We start from the raw sequence: 18,222 nt of genomic DNA, 5'->3' as shown, positions 1-18,222 counted from the left end.
ATTGAGATGCATACTCTGAGGGTTGGACATTTTAACACTCTGAGCTTCACATGAGCTAGTGTCCCCAAAACGAAAAACCTAAAGGTCTACACAAAGAACTGGATCAAAGAGAAACCTTAAGGGGGATATCAGAACCTACATTCTGGAGACATCAGATGTCCCTGTTCACCAAAAGAATTAAAAGAGAGGAGCCCTCAGGAGAGCATTTCTTAGGTGCTGCCATGGAATGTCCCCAGGGGAGAGGCAGTCATTGGCTCTCAGGCAATAGGTTACAGAGATTGGAATTTATAGTTTTATACTAGAAATGCATCTTCTCCTCAAGGTTGTTGAAAAACATGGGTTTTTATCTCCCCAGAAGCATAGATAAGTTGAAGTTATTTCATTATGAGGAGGGTTTTTTACTGGTGCATTCACAAACAACATAAAATAGCCATCCAAAGAAGCGAAATGGTTCTGTAGTTTTCTTCCTCTGTGTAAGGCAAAGGAAGAAGTGTCATTTGGCAATGGTGCTGCCTTCCAGCATCTGTAATTTGGGATATATCTGTGCTTCCCACCTCAGGCCAGCTTTGCAGCATGGCAGATTAGAATGCTGCATGTGTCTTGGATGACAGTATTTGACATCCATTATTAACTCAGTTGGTTTTGATCTTGGAGCTTCTTATCCTCAGATAAGATTCTATCCCAAACTTATTGAAACATCTCAATTCAAGTGTGTGAGGGAAAGGAAGGGAAGACTAAATCCTTAACTCATGCAGATTAATATGGATTTATTGACTTCAGGGCATGTTTACATTGCTGAAAATCTGTACCAGAAAATATGATTCTGATTTAAAATTATGATCACCCTTGAACCACATATGTGGAGTTGTTTAATTTTTTATCATTTGCTGTAGCTCCACCTGACCCAAAGAAATTCCATTTAATATAGACCTTCTACAAAATTATAATTAGGAGATAAGTAAAGGAGGCTTGGCCATTAAAGGAGGTATCTGTGGATTTTAAATACCTGTCTGCCTATATCATATATATTCTTATATTTGTTAAGTTTATCTGAACTTTTGTTGCAAAATTGATATCCCAATTTGCCCCACAGGAGTATTCAGATAAAAATTCATAACTCACAGTCAATGGGGAGGTATAAACATTTAATAATTTCCATCATGTAAAAAAGCAGTCCTAAATATCTGTGAAGATTTTTTTCCTATGTTAAGGAGGACAAACTGACATGAGGAACAACATTACTGGGGATGAACGAAAGGATTTCCAGCCTTTCTTCAGCACTTAAATTCTGAAGGATATTTGTGTACCATTGTTTATTGTACCATTATAAGCTATATATTAGTTCAAAATCTGTAGCTAATGGCAACAGCTATTCAGCTTTTATCAATTCTAATGCAGAAATTTAATATATAGAGTATACAGTATATATAAAGTAAACTATTTTTGGCCCACTCATTTTTCTAGCATTTTCTTAAGAAATAAAATGCAAACTCAAGACATTCCTAATAAGGTGAATCTGACCAAAAATTGCTTGTTTGTTACATTATATCACTTAAAAATTTGAGGAATCCATCTACTGAAATTAGAAACGAGTTTTCCCTATTATTAGAATAACCATTCCTGTAAGTATTGTTCTATACAGAATATTTTAAAATGTATTTTATGGTAAAAATATATTACTTTCCTTTGACAGATGTATTACCTGGATTCATCATCAGGGAATATAGTTCTTGTACATGTATTTATCAGTGAAAAATCAAGACCTAGGTATGCTTGACAATATTATGTAAAAATATGTAATACTTAGCAAACACACAATATATAAATATCCTTTCCTCTTCTGCATTTGATTCTTGAAAAATAGTGGATGCAATTTAGCTCTTATCTGTAAAAAACACTAATGGTAACAAAACAGAAAAATGGAGCGAGTGAATTGTTTATATCATGAATCATCCAATGTTTACCTTTTATGAAACTGGCAATTGCAAAAACTGAGAAGGAAAACCCTGTTTTCACATACTCCAGTGTCTCTAGAGAACTCTTCATAGGACTATGAAGAAAGATCAAGGGTTTTAAGTCTGTGTGGAAAAGTTTTGGGGTTTTTTTCATTTATTTTACATTGCAAGTGTTAAAAAAAAAAAGTAGGGAAACCTTTGGTTTAAAAGAATTGTTTCATGATGTTTAGTCTGCAAGATATACGAGTGAGATTATATGTGGATGCAAGCCTGTAATTCCCATATTTACAAATATTTTTAAGACAGGATCTTGAAGGTTCCCAACTCAAACTATGCTAAGTTTAAAACGTGAAACTTCAAATTATTGGGTCTCAAGGATGCTATTTTACATAGGTACATGAAAAAGAACTCACTAATTTAATTACCATGTGCAAATAATTTACTTCTGCCTAATGGTTAAATTAGTTTCATATAAACATCTAAAACTTCACAAGACAACGGGCACTCAATGTAGGCACCCATCACTGATTGTTCAACTACACAGATGGCCTTCGAACACGGAATGCTCAGTGAAAATCCATAATTGTTTGTGATTATTGAGGCACAACACTGGGAATTAGGCAAATGTAAATTAAATCACAAACATATAAAAAACTGAGGAATTAGTTTTTTTTTTTTAAATTTCTCTCGGAAAAGAAACAGTTACCTACAGGATTATGTCTGTACCCATTTAAAACTGCTCCAAGATCTGGAACTTTAAATGTTAACATGAAAATAACTTTTATTTTCACCTCTTGTAAAAATAAATTATGTTCTAGCTTTTTATTTCAATGGAGTTCCACCCACTTATTTGCAATCTTAGTGATATTTATAGTTTATAAAGATACTTGCTTAGGTTTCCACAGCTGCCAATGGCATCTAGAATCATTAATTTTTGTGGAAAATGGTCTCCCCAAAAAACATTGCCTATATGAAGAGAATTTTCCAGACAGTGTAAAAAATTGATATACCAAGAGGATTCCAGTTGACTTGAAAAACAGTACAATAAATCTAGTTTGGGTAGCTCACACATATAACTGTCAATATTATACCCATGAAAACTAATCATTTTTTTTTTCAGTTGCACAGATGTTCCATGCACAGATATACTTGATTTTGGCTTTTTGTACTTCTAACCTATTATAAACTGGTTATCTATGCCTATTGCCATAATATCAGCCTCCCAACCGTGCATTAATGATATGACAAACTTCTGTCCATCTGCTCTCAAATCCATTCTCTCAGGACAGATGTCTGTGGAATGTTTTAATTTATTTTTTGGTTTTTTTTTAAACTTACATATATATAATATAAGAAAACTGTTGATACATGTGAGGCCATGTTCCTCATGGTCATGTTAACAAACAGTTAAAGCTGAAAAGCACACCTTGCATGTAACTAGTAAGGTTTATTATTTTGTCAGGTTCTCAGCAGAATTCCTCCTTATACCTTAGGCTGCTCCCAAGGAATGGACATGTGAAGTCTCTGCCAAAACAAAGACCAACTGTAAGATTGTAATCTTACCATCACAGCAAGGCAAAATTTGGGAATGTAATACTAGATAGAATGGTTGCAAGTCTTCCATTGCAAACATTTTATTTATTTTATAAATACATTTATTTTCTTACTATTACAGTTCAAACATAAGTCAACAAAAGCATGCTTAGAGAGAAAAGGAATTTAGAACAGTAAATTTATCCAGTCAAAATTCAACTTAATAGCTACTGCAGAGCCCTCTGTTCATAGAAAAGCTCTGTGGCAATGGGATGGCCAAGTTCTCTGGTGTCAGGCACAAACACTGAGTAATTCCATGGCCCAGTCCAGCTCCCACTGAGATTCAGGAGATTTTGAATGAGGCTGTAGAAGATCTGGCAAATCATTTGACATTGTATGTCATTGGAATGACAGGGGCATTTCTTGCCTGCCCACAACTGAATGTAAATTTTAAGAGAACAAAGAATACTGATCAAGGTCTGGCTGTACAATTGAGTGAAAGCAAATTTACAAGGAACAGGGAGATGCCAATTTACATGATTTTTTATTTGCATTAAATAAGCAGCAGAAGATTAGTATTCTGTTTTGTTTACATTTATCTTTGCCATATGTCAAATTAGGAAAAAAAAATCCCCTTAGTCAGAATGATATTTTGGAACATGAGCTGTGAAATATTTTCAAACACAGAATGATGCAATTTAAATAGAAACAACTGCAGAACTCAACTGTAGCACCTTACTTGATCATCCTGATTTTTTTAAAATAAAGCAAGATAACTATATTCTAAACTACTTTAAAAGTAACTTGATTTCCAAATTTCATTTTAAATATAAATGAATTATTAACATGATCTGTCAAGAGTTAGGAAAAGTAGACACAAAAGGTTAAAGATAAAAAAAGTAGTAGGAATAAATGCACACCAATCCTTCTACTCAAAGGCCCTGTTAATCTTTGGCAACATTCGCTGAATATTACTGAGTGACTTTCTACTCCACATTTCCAAGTTTCATCACGTCTGTCCAAACACTGTAATGCTGGTAGTTTGTAAGAGAATCTACATAAATTTTAATTACTTGTCTTATGGTCTCTCCTCAACAGATAAATCTAATCCCTTCACTTTTTAACAACTGAAGATTTGGATCAATGGAAGAACGTATTACATGTGCTTAAAATTAACTTTAAGGAGATTGAAATAAAGCACCCACATTCTAAACTGTCACATTTAAATGTTGGTAAAATTATTCTTCTAATAATACATTTTCTTTGCAAGATCATTTTACAAATTTATTAGCCCAATATTTATGTAGAATTCAGTGTTTTAACAAGTTCTTCACCTGTGTAAGACCAGCACAATAAGCTGAACAATTTGTACATGAACATTGTTCTTCACATGTCCCTGTGAGTCTCAGAGAGTTCCAAGATTCACTTGTCCAAGCAAACACTCTTGTAGCTTACACCAATCAAACATTGTGCCACGCTTTCTAGAAAGATATTAAGCCAGGAGAGTAAGAGCCTAAAATTGCTGGTCTGGTTTGAAAATGAAAGATCAATTATTTGCATGTTCTTCCACGGGGAGGGGGGGGGGGTAAATCAGCATCACTGTTTCACTGTTTGGTAGTTAAAAAAAAAAAGAAGGCATATCAAAAAAGAGGAGGATGGGCATTCCACATTTAAAATGGAAGCTGTCTATTAGCCTATCATTTGCAGATTAGCCAGCTGCAAATTGGTTTTCTGACACCATTTCATACAGTAGTTGCTATACAAATATTAGAATGGTTTGGGAACCAAACTTGACACATTAAATGTGCTATTTTGTTTGCTGAGAAATCCCTCTACATTGCAAACAGGTAACTGTTGTGCTTGCCAACCTATCTCTGTGTTCCAGAAAGGCAGGCAAATAAATTGTAACTTCTGTGGCAGAGCTATTGAAACTGTTAAACAGAACCAAATTGATTTTGTCTTTATTCCAAACACTGAAAGTATTCATGATTTTTCAAAATCATAGAATAGATAAATGAATTTCAAAAGATTTGCTATACTGCAAGCAGGTTTATCAGAATTATGACCACACTGGAAATACTGCAAGCTTCCCCATCCAGAGAGAGGCCCAAACTAAAACCTTCAAATAAAAATATCTGGAACTGAAACAAATCTTAAAATCTAAGGAAACCTGTCATGAATGGAAGCAAAATCCTAGATTTCAAAGTGGGCCCATGTTTGTGCTTCCATGCGTGTTAAAGGAGGTACAGTGTGAACACTACAGCATGTTTTGGGGGTTATTACCAGTGTGGACAAAATCCTCAGAGCTGACAGGGAAGAAATGAAGAAAACACTCTGACATCAGGACATGCCTTTGCTGCCTCCCAATTGCAGGCTTCTGAAGAGGCTGAAGTGACACCTCAGTTGTAGACGATCCGATTCTGGATTAAATTTCGCTGTCGCCTGGATTTTGGTGCTTGACAAAAGCCCTGTGATCAATAAAAAGGCAGCTGTGCTCGCTTCAACATTTTAGTTTTACAGTCGCTGTCACACACGTCTTGTCATGGAAAAAAGAGTCCTTTATTAACGTTTTCCCCGTCCCCGCGCCATCATCCTCTCCCAGGTGCCGCTCGGGGCTCCCGGGGGGGCGCAGGCCCGCCCCGCCGGCGGGGATGCTGTCTAGAAAATACAAAAAGCACCAACTTAGCCGAGATGCCCCCGCTCCGGGGGTCCCAGCCCGGAGAGCGGCGAGGACCCGGTAGGGACCCGGCGGTGAGGCAGCTCCCCGCGGGCTGCGCCAGCTCCGGCGCTCGGCAGAGGAGAACCACGGCCGGCCCCGGGCTGCCCTCGCCCCTCTGGGGGCTCTGGGCCGCAGGCAGCGGGAGCGGCCCCGCCGGGGGAGGGGAGGGGCCGGGCCGCCGAGGGGGCAGGGCCGCCCGCCGCAGTCACCTCGCACATAGCGCGCCGGGAGGAGGGAAAAAGGCCCCGCTCCGGCGGAGGGATACAGCCCCACGTATATAGCGGGCGGCGCAGGCTCACAGCCCCAGCACTCTGTGAGCCGCGCCGGGAGGAGGCAGCAGCCGCCGCCGCTCGTGGTCGCGCAGTTCGTGCAGCCGCCGCCGGGCCCGCCGCCGCCGCGCCATGGTAGGGGGCTCGTTCGTTCGCTCGCTCGCTGGACCGGCACGGGGTGCCCGGGCTGGGGCGGGGGCTGGTGCGCAGTGCACTCGCTGCAGAGCTGGGGACGGTCGGGTTGGTGGAGGCGGGCTGTCCCCGGGGAGGAGCGGGGGTGGGGGGAGCCCCGCGGGGGCCCTTCCCGCCCGGCTCTCCGTGGGGTGAGCGGGTTGGTGGCTGCGGACTCTTCCTCTCCCTACCCCCCGCCGCCTTGCGCGGGATCGCTGCGGAGCTGCGGCCCTTCCTCTTCCGCCGCTTCCTTCCCCTTTCCCCGGGCCTGCCGTGTGGGCGCCCCGGCCCCGCGCCCTCCCGCCCCGCCTCGCCTTCCCTCCCCTGCGGAAAGGGCCGGGCTCGTCTCCCCGGGGCCACGGCCCCAGCACCGGGCAGGGCGCGCTGCGGGGCGGGGCGCGGGTTTGCGGGCGAGGATCCCGCTCGGCTCCGGCACCAGCTGCACTGCGCAGGGAGCGGGGGGGCGGCCGGGGGAGGGCACCGCGCTGCAGCTACTGCGCCCCCGCCGTCCTCCCCAGTGCCCCCCCAAAAAAACGCAGCCGCGGCGGCGAAGCCCATCGCTGTCTGCATTACATCATGTCTCCTCCTCTTCCTCCCGGCCCCCGCGCACCCCCCGGCCGCGGGGACCGGGGCGCTGTGCGAGTTGCTCGCTTGGAAGCGGCCCAGCTCCTGCATGGGGGGCTCGGGGCAGGAGGGGCGCAGCCTCCCCTCTCCCCAGGGGCTGCGGGGGGAGAGCTCCTGCCCCAGCCGCCCGCTGGAGGAAAGGCGGTGGGGAGGGAAAGCTGGCCGCGGAGCCCGGGCGCCCTCGCGGTTGAATGATGAGGACGTGGTGTGGCTGCCGGCTGGAGAGAGAGGGAGGGAGGGGAAACGGGGACGCACTGCAGCAGTGGGTGGCTGCCGGCCGGGAAGGGCGCCTGTTGCGCCGGCGGGCTGCGAGCCTCCCGCCCCGCCGGCCGGGCGATGCCCGCCGGAGCGCATCCCATCATCTGCCGGGTGCTCCCAAAACAGCGAGAGGAAGGGCTGGGATTTCCCCGGCGGTTTTTCGCTTCCTACGAGAACGGAGAAACAGTTGCAGATTGACCTCTAATCGCTTTTTGGCAATGTGGGTGTTCCTCGACCCTGCCTCTGCATCTCCCCTTCCCGTAGGAGAGGGCTGACATCACCAGGACGGGATTTGATGACTTGGCTGGGTGGGGTGATGGCTCCAGCCCTGGCTGGGTACCTTTGTCCTGTAGCTGTGCTTAGGGTATAGTTAGTGGCTGTGCCTGTTGCTCGGGAAGGTGAACCCCTCGGCAATGTAGGGTTGGGTTGTGTCCTCGGGCATCACCGGGTGTGCGAAGGTTTTGGGGTTTTATTTTGCGGGGGTTTTTTGTTCCTTTTTTTTTTCCACTTGAAATATGATTTTAGAAACGTTCAGCGAGCTCTGATTAATGGGCAATGAACTGGTGCTGTGGGCTGGAGGTTTTTTGCCAAGGTGTGGCTCTGTTTCCTGTTCTGCAGGGCAGTGAGTCTGTTATGTAAATTCCTTAGATAATCTTTAAGTGAAACCTCATATTTTCTGGAAAATCACAAAGCGTGCAGGAAGTCGAGGCGGATTTTGAGCACAAGCTTTTTTGCAGTTATTAAAGAAGACTGTCTTTAGCTATTTTACCCTTTTCTCCTTCCTCCAACACACTGCATGCGGGGAATTGTTTAATCATTACATACAGAGCTTAAAAGAAACCCCTTACTTAGGTACATATGACATCTGTGTATTTTCCTTAACATATAGAGAAGATTTTCAACCCTATCCTTTTCCCTTAACATTGCATAGCTGATTAATTCTCCATTGTATTTGTTGCTCTTTGCTGCAGTTAGATGGTTTTTATACTTAATATTTTAGGACAAGAAGGGTATGGCTACCTTCTCTGACCTACAAAATTCTCTGTTCTATTTGTAAAAACAGTCCAGTAAAATGTGTTTAAAACAAGTTACTACCTTGTATTCTTCAGTATCTATGATTAAGCATGTAAAATTATCTTTTTTTCTTCACTAGGAAAATACATATTTTTCCATAAAGACCTAGTTAGCTCTTTTGAGTCCAAACTGGAGCTTTTTGTGATGCTCTATCCATACATAGGGAGAGGCTTCTGGAAGGATGTGGCTATCACAGTCAAGCTCTAGAAAGCCCTTTTGATTGCCCACTGAGCTGTATACCTTTGTATGCAGCAGTGCCCCTTGATGTACAGGAGGTCATAAACAGACATTTTAAATCTTGCCACTTAAAATTATATATAAAACAACCTGCATGTCAGGATGAGGCACCTTAAACTGCTTGGCTGAGTGGAAAAATGATACGATTTTCTTTGTCAGAGGTGGCGAACATCTCGGTAACGCGGAGATGTAATTTGTACCGTTGCAGCAGAGCCGCTCCTGTGGGGCTGGCACAGGGCTGGAGGCTGCTGCAGTGCTGGGGAGGGCAGGGCTGGAGCCGTGGGCGCCGCTCAGCCCCCGCGTGTGCCGCCCCCCACGCCGCCCTGCTGGCAATGCCGTGTGCTGTGCACCCCCAAACACCGGGCATGGGGCGTTCTGTGCCTCTCTGACCGACTGCAAGGAGCCTGCCCTGTCTCCTTCACTGCGCCCAATTGATTCACCAAGTTGCAGGATGGCGTTAGCTTCATATGCAGGTTCAAACCAAGTTAGCCTGTATGCTTTTGGAAACAGCTGCATGGTGTAGGTTAGTGCAGTCTCCGTGCAGGGACAGAATTCCAGGGTTCGAAAATGACTTGATGAAAGTAATGATAAATCACTTCTGAAATTGAAAGGAAGTGCCTCATGGCTTGACAGAGCTAGCGGTAAACATTATTCTAAAATGTTCTATTCTTCGTGTAGGCTGATCAGCTGACTGAAGAACAGATTGCTGGTAAGTGTTTTGATGATAATTTTTTTTTTTGCTAGCTCTTGTGACTAAAAGAAAATATATTATCTCAAGCATAGTGGAAAAAAACATCTCTGACAATTTTAAATCTGTACTACCACTTTTGAAAAGCACTCACTGAAAAAAATCCCAAACTAAAAAAAAACTAGACAAAAATATTCTGGAAGATTACTGGTTCATTCCCTCTTAATTTAGACTTCTTATTCCTTGGACTACAGATAATGATATTTTTTTTTAAATGTTCAGACTTGAGCCAAGTTCTCCTAGATTTCTGGCAAACAGAAATAATTGCTAGACTCAAATAAACTACTTAGAGCCAAAGGAGGCCTAGGTACTCTTTAATAGATTGGAGATCAATTACAAATGAAATGGCAACAAATAAACCTGAGATTGGTTTATTGCACATTGTTACAAGCCAGTGTCTTTTAAATAAATCTTTTAATAAACTGCCTGTAATTCAGGCTGGTCAGGAGAAGGAGCATTATTTGACCTTCTGGAGACCAGTCCCCCATTTGTGGCTGACTTGAAAATAAGTGGTAAATGACAATGCTTTTGTTCTCTGTCTGTTAATTGTTAAGGGAACCCAGTGGCTCCTTTTCCTTATTTCAGACAGCTGCTGTTTGTGGAGCAAGTGTGCCTCAGGCAAGATGCAGATGCATGGAAATGAATTACAGAGTTGTAAATGCAGATAAATAGCCATATGAAATAAGTTTGAATTTATTGTGAAAATTATGTGTTGGTACAGTAAGTAATTTGTGTTTGAGAGTGTTAATTCTCTCAATACAGGGACAGTTAGATAGAAAAAGAAAATGTTTCTTAGAATTGTGCCAGGCTTTGTCAGTAGAGTGTATTTTTAGTCTGGTTTTTCTCATGCTGGTGATGTCTCTAAACACTGGGACTGTTTCTGCCTCTAGAATTCAAGGAAGCCTTTTCCCTATTTGACAAAGATGGTGATGGTACTATCACAACAAAAGAACTGGGAACTGTCATGAGGTCACTGGGTCAAAATCCAACAGAAGCAGAATTGCAGGATATGATCAACGAGGTAGATGCTGATGGTAAGTGTGGGGAAGGTGCTGTGATCATCTCTACTGTGTATGACCTCCACACCTGGGCTTGAACTGCCTTGGCAAGACCATGACATAGAGCTCTTACAGCAGGTTCAAAATGCTGCATAGACTCTAAACTCAGAAGGATGTCAGAGATGGCAGCAGTATTTGTGAGACTAAAAACAGGCAATGGGCAGAGACAAAGTTATGCTATTTGTCTTTAATATTTTATGGGTCACAGGCTTCCTATTGCTCTCTGACTTGCCCTGACCTGCCATTAACCTGTCTTTCCATCCAACTTTTCTGTATGTGTTTTGTCAGCCCATAGTTTTACCAATGTCTGTGGTTTTGGCTAAGGCAAAAATGTGTTAGAAGTGGAATAGTGTTTTCAATGGAAGTTCAGCAGAACAGGAGGAGTGTATAATCTAATGTATTAAATCCCTAATAGATAGAGAGGGGCTATTGGAGGTAAAGGCAGAAAACCCTTCCCATATCAAGGGATAATATAATAATAACATAATTAGGTTAATAAATAATAAATTATAAAAATTAGGTTAATAAAGATTAATAAAAAAATAAAATAATAACAGAATTATTTAAAAGGAACACCAGAGAGCCCATATTGAAACACATGTTGTGTTTCTGAACTCCACCTAGGCTAACAGTTTTAAAAAGGAATAATATTTCCCCTGCTCAAGGATGTCAAGCTTCTAGTCATGTGTGTTGGTTGTGATAGTGATTTTTCTCTAACCATATTGTAAAAGAAGAGTGAAAGTATATTGGCAAGAGTATAAATTACTGGATTATGAGGCCTTATAAGTAAACTACTTCCTTTAAAAAAGTGTAAGTTGTCTTTAACAGCTAGGTTTTTGGAGAAGCTGATAAGTGATAAGTCTGCAGTGGTATGTAGAGTTTGTGTAGCTTCTTTAGGCTGCAGACCAAATGCTGCTCTGGTGGATTTAAAACAGAAGGAGACTGAGGACTTCAGATAAGTGTGCCTGCCCAACTGTTTAAATTTGGCTTACAGCAGAATGCTTTGCTATTCTTCTGCATGTTCATTGGGGTTGTTCTCAAAACTGAGTGTGAGACCTGTGTTCGTATTTTACTGGTGCATAAAGCTGGCCATGATGATAAATAGCTGTGTATGTCTCAGGGTAGAATCCCTAGGATGCAAGGATTTTCTTAAACTTCATTAGTTACACAATGAATTTGTATCCTTCTTTAAATCAATGGGTAGATCTTAGTTGAACAGTGAACTGTTTAATATGGTTTTGTGAAGTACTTAATGTGCCTTTTTGGCATATAGAGCTGAATCCTGACTATACAAATCTAGTTTCTTCACTACACCATTTTCCCTAGCTTTAAGCAGCCTGAAATGTAAATCTTTGCTTTGAATGAAGAGCTTAATCTCAGGGGTGAGGCCTGGATGTCAGCAGGGATTTTCAGTTTTGCAGTAAAATACCTGTAAGAGCACCTACAGCTAAGCTTATCAGTAATAACAAATAATGTCAGCTTTTCTCATGTCACTGGAATTTGCAGGTCCTTGTTGCCCATTTGTTGTCCTTGTTGTGTGCAACTTTGGTTGGTAAGGTAGTTAATTTTTAGAAAGAAAAAAGTATTTACAGTTTAGTTATGAGTGATGTTCCCAAATATTAGATAACCTTGGATTATAATGGCAGCTTAATATGTGTTCTTCCTGGAAGACACAGCAATTGAGAGATTATAAAAAAATTAAAAGGTTGATTTTGTGGGAGTTATTTGAAGTAAAAATAGGTCTTGTTATTGGTTAACCTTGATGCATCAAACTGGCATTTTACTTGTGGTTTTGGTGGCAAATGGTGTGGCTTGTCCTGGAAAGAAGGCAGCAGTTGATTTTGTGCTGGAACAGAGTGGCTGCTGCGTGTAACAATGGCAAAAAGGCAGTGGTAGCAATATAGAGAGAGGAACCAGTTAATCTATAAGGACAGTTAACAGAGCATCTGGCAATCTTGTCCCTGGCTAAGTCAAATGCCAAATATTTGTTTGTTTTTTTTGTGAAGAAAAGCTTGGAAGTTTAATTTTTGGAAGTTTTTTTTTTTATTAAGGCAATGGCACTATCGACTTCCCTGAATTTTTAACCATGATGGCCAGAAAAATGAAGGACACAGACAGCGAGGAAGAAATCCGTGAGGCATTCCGAGTCTTTGACAAGGTATTACTGAAAGTACAGCTACTCTTCTAAAGCAATAATGATGTCTGTATTTTCCTTAGTGTTTTCTCTCTTCTTGTCTAGAAGGAGAAAGAGTCCTCTAGTAGAAACAGAGGAATTGGAAACATAACAGATTGTTCTGAATATAGAACCAGAACTGTTGCAGCTGGGTTCTACTTGCTTTATACAGCAAGGTCTAAGCTTTAGGCTCATCCATGAGGAAAACTTTCTGGCCTTTCCTTAGAAACAGAGATTAGCAGACCTTAATGCTTGGTGGGGGTGGAGGGGGCGGGGTGGGGTTTTTTGAGATGTGTGGGTAGAGGAGGGAGATTTTTTTTCTACCTTTTGGCTTTGGGGGGAATGGGGAAACATTTGCATGGATATACATGGTTTTGTACTATCCTATGGAAGATTTTGAGGCCAAGATGATGTCATCAGTATTTGAAGGGTCATGAAGTATTTCACGTTCTCTTTTCAAAATGTGAAATTTGAGGTTGCTTTCATGAAAACTTAAGAGCTCAGCCCCCTTGACCTTGTTTAAGAATACCTGGGCATATATCAATTTTCTAGAACAGAGGTTCTCCTTTTTGGGTTGTTTGAACGTGACAGATGTTATACAAGAATTGTGTGAAGTAGTGGCTGGTGCAGCTGTAAAGCTAATGCAAGTGCATGTGTGGAAGAAGACTTTACTACTACTTTTTCTAGAAAAAAAGTGTCAGTCTCTAGTATTGTGCTGAAAATATGGGGGTATTTCTGCAGACAAGGTTAGTGTTAAAGCCACTGAGGTAGGTTATATATTGCTGATGGCCATATCCTGCTCTAAGATAGTGTATTCTTCCAGTGTATGGAATTTCTGTGGCTCAGAGTGAGCTCTAGGTTTAGATATTGCAAATGGGGACATTGGCTTAGAAGTGTTTCTAGACTCTAGAATTTCTCTTCTCTTTTTAATTTTGTCATAAAACTTCTCAAAACACCTTATGAGTAGAATTTAAATGCTTTCTTTGATCTGTTTTTTATCACCTCATCTGAAAAGCCTAACATAGTCAGCTGCAGTCTGGTAGTGTTAACACAAGAGAAAGCTGACTTCATTCTTGCTGGTGGGGAAGTTGATCTCTGCTGCCTAAGCAAGGCCAAAAAGAAGACGAAACAAAAACATTTTTGGTTTTGTTTCTGTGTTTATTTTTGAAAGCTCTTAAAAAACATTAAAAATACCTTATCAGAACTACAAGTCAGGCATGCAGTTGTTATTGCAGCACAATAATTGTATGGAAGGATATGGTGTCATGCATGCCTCACAAGGCGGTGGGACTGATACATGCTGCAGTGTGTGCAGTGTGCCAGGTCTGTGCATCTGTCCCAAGAGCTGCAAGGCTGCTTCAGAAGCAGCTATTGTAACCTAGCTGTAGTTTCCACGTTGGTCACTCTCAGGATTGTTGTTCATGGTCTTGTGCAACTCTTTTCTCATAGGATGGCAACGGCTATATCAGTGCAGCAGAACTACGCCATGTTATGACAAACTTAGGAGAAAAGCTAACAGATGAAGAAGTAGATGAAATGATCAGAGAAGCAGACATTGATGGGGATGGGCAAGTCAACTATGAAGGTAAAAAGATGCTTGTCTTGATTCAAAACCATTATTCTGACTGAGGAGAGCCTGTTGCATAGGGCATTAATTTTTAATACTTGTGATAGTAGTTATTTGCTTGTTCACTACTGTGGACAAAACCATAGCTGCAGTGAAAGGTGCTTTTTTATTCCAACTGTGTTTTAGACTCTCTTGATTTGAAGTATGCTGGAGACAGTAAATCACAGTGACTTTTTATCTTTTCAGAATTCGTACAGATGATGACTGCAAAGTGAAGAGACCTCCTTTACACCTTTTTTCCTCTAGAAGAATCAAATTGAATCTTTTACTTACCTCTTGCAAAAAAAAAAATGTTCATTTATTCATTCTGTTTCTGTATAGCAAAACTGAATGTCAAATTACCTTCTGTCCACAAACTGCATGTAATGGTTGGTGGTCCTGTCCCTAAAAGATAAAGTTAAACATCAGTTTTACAATATAAATAATTGTACTACCTTGAAAATAAAAAAAAAAAAGGAAGCACTTAGTGAACTCAAAAGTTCCATTTGCTAATGACTATTACACTGTTTGGGCTGGCCAGTTTTTCATGCATGCAGCTTGACAATTGAGCACAGTCAGACATGTGTATTAAAAGGAAAAAAAAAACCTAAAGGATCCACTCTTGTTCAATAGTGGATTCTAATTCAATTTGTAGTATAAATTGTCATAGCTGGTTTACTTTAAAATTGGTTTATACCTCAGGATGGTATGCAGCAAAATGGTTGAAGGATGCAAAACTTAAAGAAAATGCCCTAAAGGTTGAATGGTTCTCCTGTACGTAGCAGTGTGCTCCAAAAATAGGATGATCTTAACTATGGATGGCATGTCTGTGTTAAAATACTGGTTTAACATTGTCTGCATTGCACTATAGTGAAACGGGTGTCAGGCTGTTACCGTTCACAAAATTTTTAAAAGAAACCTTCACCAAGGGAGCATCTTTGGACTCTCATATTTTTAAAACCTTCTGTACCATGACTTGGAGCTGGCGGAGTAGCCTGTGGACTTCAGCACAACTATCAACATTGCTGTTCAAGATATTACAGTTTATGTCCATTCCAAGTTGTAAATGCTAGTCTTTTTTTTCCAATAAAAGACCATTAACTTAAAGGTGGTGTTAAATGCTTTGTAAAGTTAAAATATATATATATAATTGAGATAATAAACCAAAAAAGCAGTAGGAAGGAAGTGTTTCTATGAATGACTTGCTGCTAAATTATAATGCACATGTATGCAATAAGTTATCCCCTATCTTTTCAAGATGGCAAGAACTGACCTCCTGTAACCCAAGACCTTTGCTATAAATAAATGAACTTGTGCTTGCCTTTCATATTACGACAATGTTAATTTAGTTGGTCTCAAAGTCGTGTAATGCTGACTCGTCAACTATCAGCACAGAAGTAACACCTCATTTCACTACAGTGGAGAGCTCTGAGCATGCATGTCAATACTGGGGAAACATGTATAGGTTGCTTATGTTTTTTTGACAGGTTATAAAAACTAGTGGGAGAATTTAAACAGCATGGACTTCATAGATATCTGTGATTCTCAAACATGCCAAAAATGCATTTATCTGCCCGCAGAAAGAAATCAAAAGGACATTTTACAGTATATATTAAAAAAACCAAATTAAGCCTTTTTGGAAACCGGGGCTATTATGTCTTGACTTTTCAAACACTTGCATGAATTTTGTGGGGTGGAGAAGAGGACTAGGGTTAATTTAAAAACGATCTTGTTACTTCTGCTTTGCATGCACTAGCAGTGCTTAGTCATTCCAGTTCTCTGAATAAGTGTTCTCTGATCCTTCAGCTTCCCCATGAATGAGTGGCAAAGCAGCCGTGTGCACTCTTCTTTGTCTGAAAGAAGAATGCTTCTTCTCTTTCTTTTTTCTTATTTTTTTTTTAAGCAGAGCCTCCATGTGGAAGGCTTTTATGCTTGGGAGGGAGGGACTACAGCATAATTACTGACTGTAAGTTTTTGTTTCCAAATGTAATGGGTTGAAAACCTTGAAAACCGTAGTTGTTTGATTGCATTTGGTTTTGGAGAATATTGATACCATCTCTAGGAAGAGATACAGGTCTCCATTCATCCTGTCTAACTGAGGTGCGTGTGTTAAGAGCTTGATTTGCTCAGTGGGGGAGTCAAGAGACACCTCCAGAAGGCAATTGAGACTGCCTGCCTTCAGTAATTCTTTTTTCCCCTAGGGGGTGGGGGGAGTTCTGGGTGACAAAGGGCCCAGACACCTTAACCAAGTGCCTAAAAGTTAGATGGGCTGAATGTAGGCAATTGCTTAGGTATCTATTTGTTGCAAAGGCTTAGTACCGTGGCTGTGAATGCTGTCCAAGCAAACTGGCCTCAATGATGGGAATGTCTGACTACCATTTGAAAGTAGATTCTTGCATAGCAGCTGCAAACTACTACTTTAGTAGTGCTTGAGAATGGCTGCACTGATTCTGTAGACCAGCTACTAAAGAGAACGTACTCAAGAGACAGGCAAGGTAGGAAGGATGGTTGCAGCTCTGAACTAATTACTTCTGCCTGGGTGTGCAGAGATCTTGTCTAGTAGGTAAATGCTTCTTACCATCTATCTGTCATTCACTCATGGTTGGTAGGGTAGTTCACCTAAGAACAGCTGCTTTTAGCTTACTCAGTGTGCTCTGTGCTTGCTAGCAGAGACCTCATCCTGCAAGAGGTTCTTGGCTTGATTAGAAATTGTCTGGCAGTGTGCAGTGTTGGTATGCCCTGTAACTGAATCTGCCTGGAGGTATCTAATTATTAACTGACTTCAGTACCACATCAACCTCGAGTAAATGTATCCTCTGTACAGGACTTAAGCTCTGTTCCCTTCTGCATAGTGAATAACTAGAAAAATGAAATGGTGTCATCAAGGTCTTTTTTAATTTTTTTAAAACTTTTTTTTCCTGTGAGTGTGTGTGTGTGGCTTTGGCTTTTTCCAAATGTGAAAGTGTGGGCTGGATACACTTGGTGCATGGCTTAGAAACATGGGACTGGAAAGAACTTCCTGGGTCATCAGATCCAGTCCCCTGCTATTGCAGGCAACCGTGTCATATAATCCTTTTAATAAACTGATCAAGCTTAAACACCTGCTTGTAAGTGGCTTGTTTTCATGGAAGTTCTGTAACTCATGTTGCTCTCAACTGATGCAAATAATATATGAAATATGAAGTTAATCAAAAGGTCCTCCAGCTTAGCTTTAGGTTTATCATTACATTTATTTAACTGACTTTCTTGAACCTGTTATTATTTGCGCAACACTCAGGAAAGTGTTGAGTCTTTACCCCTCTTGCTATGAATAAGAGTTGGTGTGCTTGCTTATTTTTTTTAATGGAAAAGATGGATGTCTGGCTTGTTGAAACCTGTTAGATATGTTAATTGTCAAGGCAAGAAACAATTGAGTTACTTGTATTTGATACATAAATTTAAGGCTAGAGTATACATAACCATTTTTAAAACACATCAACTTGCAGTGTAGTTTTCTATTTAATACTGAAATTGTACTGCTAAAGTTTAAACTGCTGTTAATCATATTCCTCTTCTGATCATAATGAAAAAATAAAGGGTAAGAAAATGCTTAACATAGATTATTCATTATCATGCTTATTTTATTAATAATTCAGGCATGGAAACATCTCCAGGTATGGGGTGTTTGTTCTGTTTGCTGAGATGGGCTGGAGTGAGGGGCGGGGAGGGTTACTGATGTAGGAAATTCTTAAACCCCAACCATTTGTCTTACTTGCACAGCTCCAGAGGCACAGACATGCTAAAACCTGTTTTAGAAA

General features: G+C 41.0%; 1 protein-coding gene across 1 annotated transcript; it reads left to right on the top strand.

Moving 5' to 3' along the window:
• The first annotated feature begins 6,452 nt into the window (after positions 1-6,452).
• CALM1 (calmodulin 1) lies at positions 6,453-17,523 on the top strand. Its single transcript, XM_005483154.3, has 6 exons — positions 6,453-6,611; positions 9,519-9,549; positions 10,479-10,622; positions 12,698-12,804; positions 14,269-14,404; positions 14,633-17,523. Exons 1-6 carry the CDS (start codon positions 6,609-6,611, stop codon positions 14,659-14,661), a joined length of 450 nt encoding a protein of 149 aa, XP_005483211.1. The 5' UTR covers positions 6,453-6,608; the 3' UTR covers positions 14,662-17,523.
• Positions 17,524-18,222: the final 699 nt, after the last annotated feature.

This window comes from Zonotrichia albicollis, chromosome 6 (assembly GCF_047830755.1).
Source record: "Zonotrichia albicollis isolate bZonAlb1 chromosome 6, bZonAlb1.hap1, whole genome shotgun sequence".
NCBI classification, from domain to species: Eukaryota; Metazoa; Chordata; class Aves; order Passeriformes; family Passerellidae; genus Zonotrichia; species Zonotrichia albicollis.
Note: the sequence above shows the minus strand (reverse complement) of the source record. Positions and strands in the feature narration are given on the sequence as shown.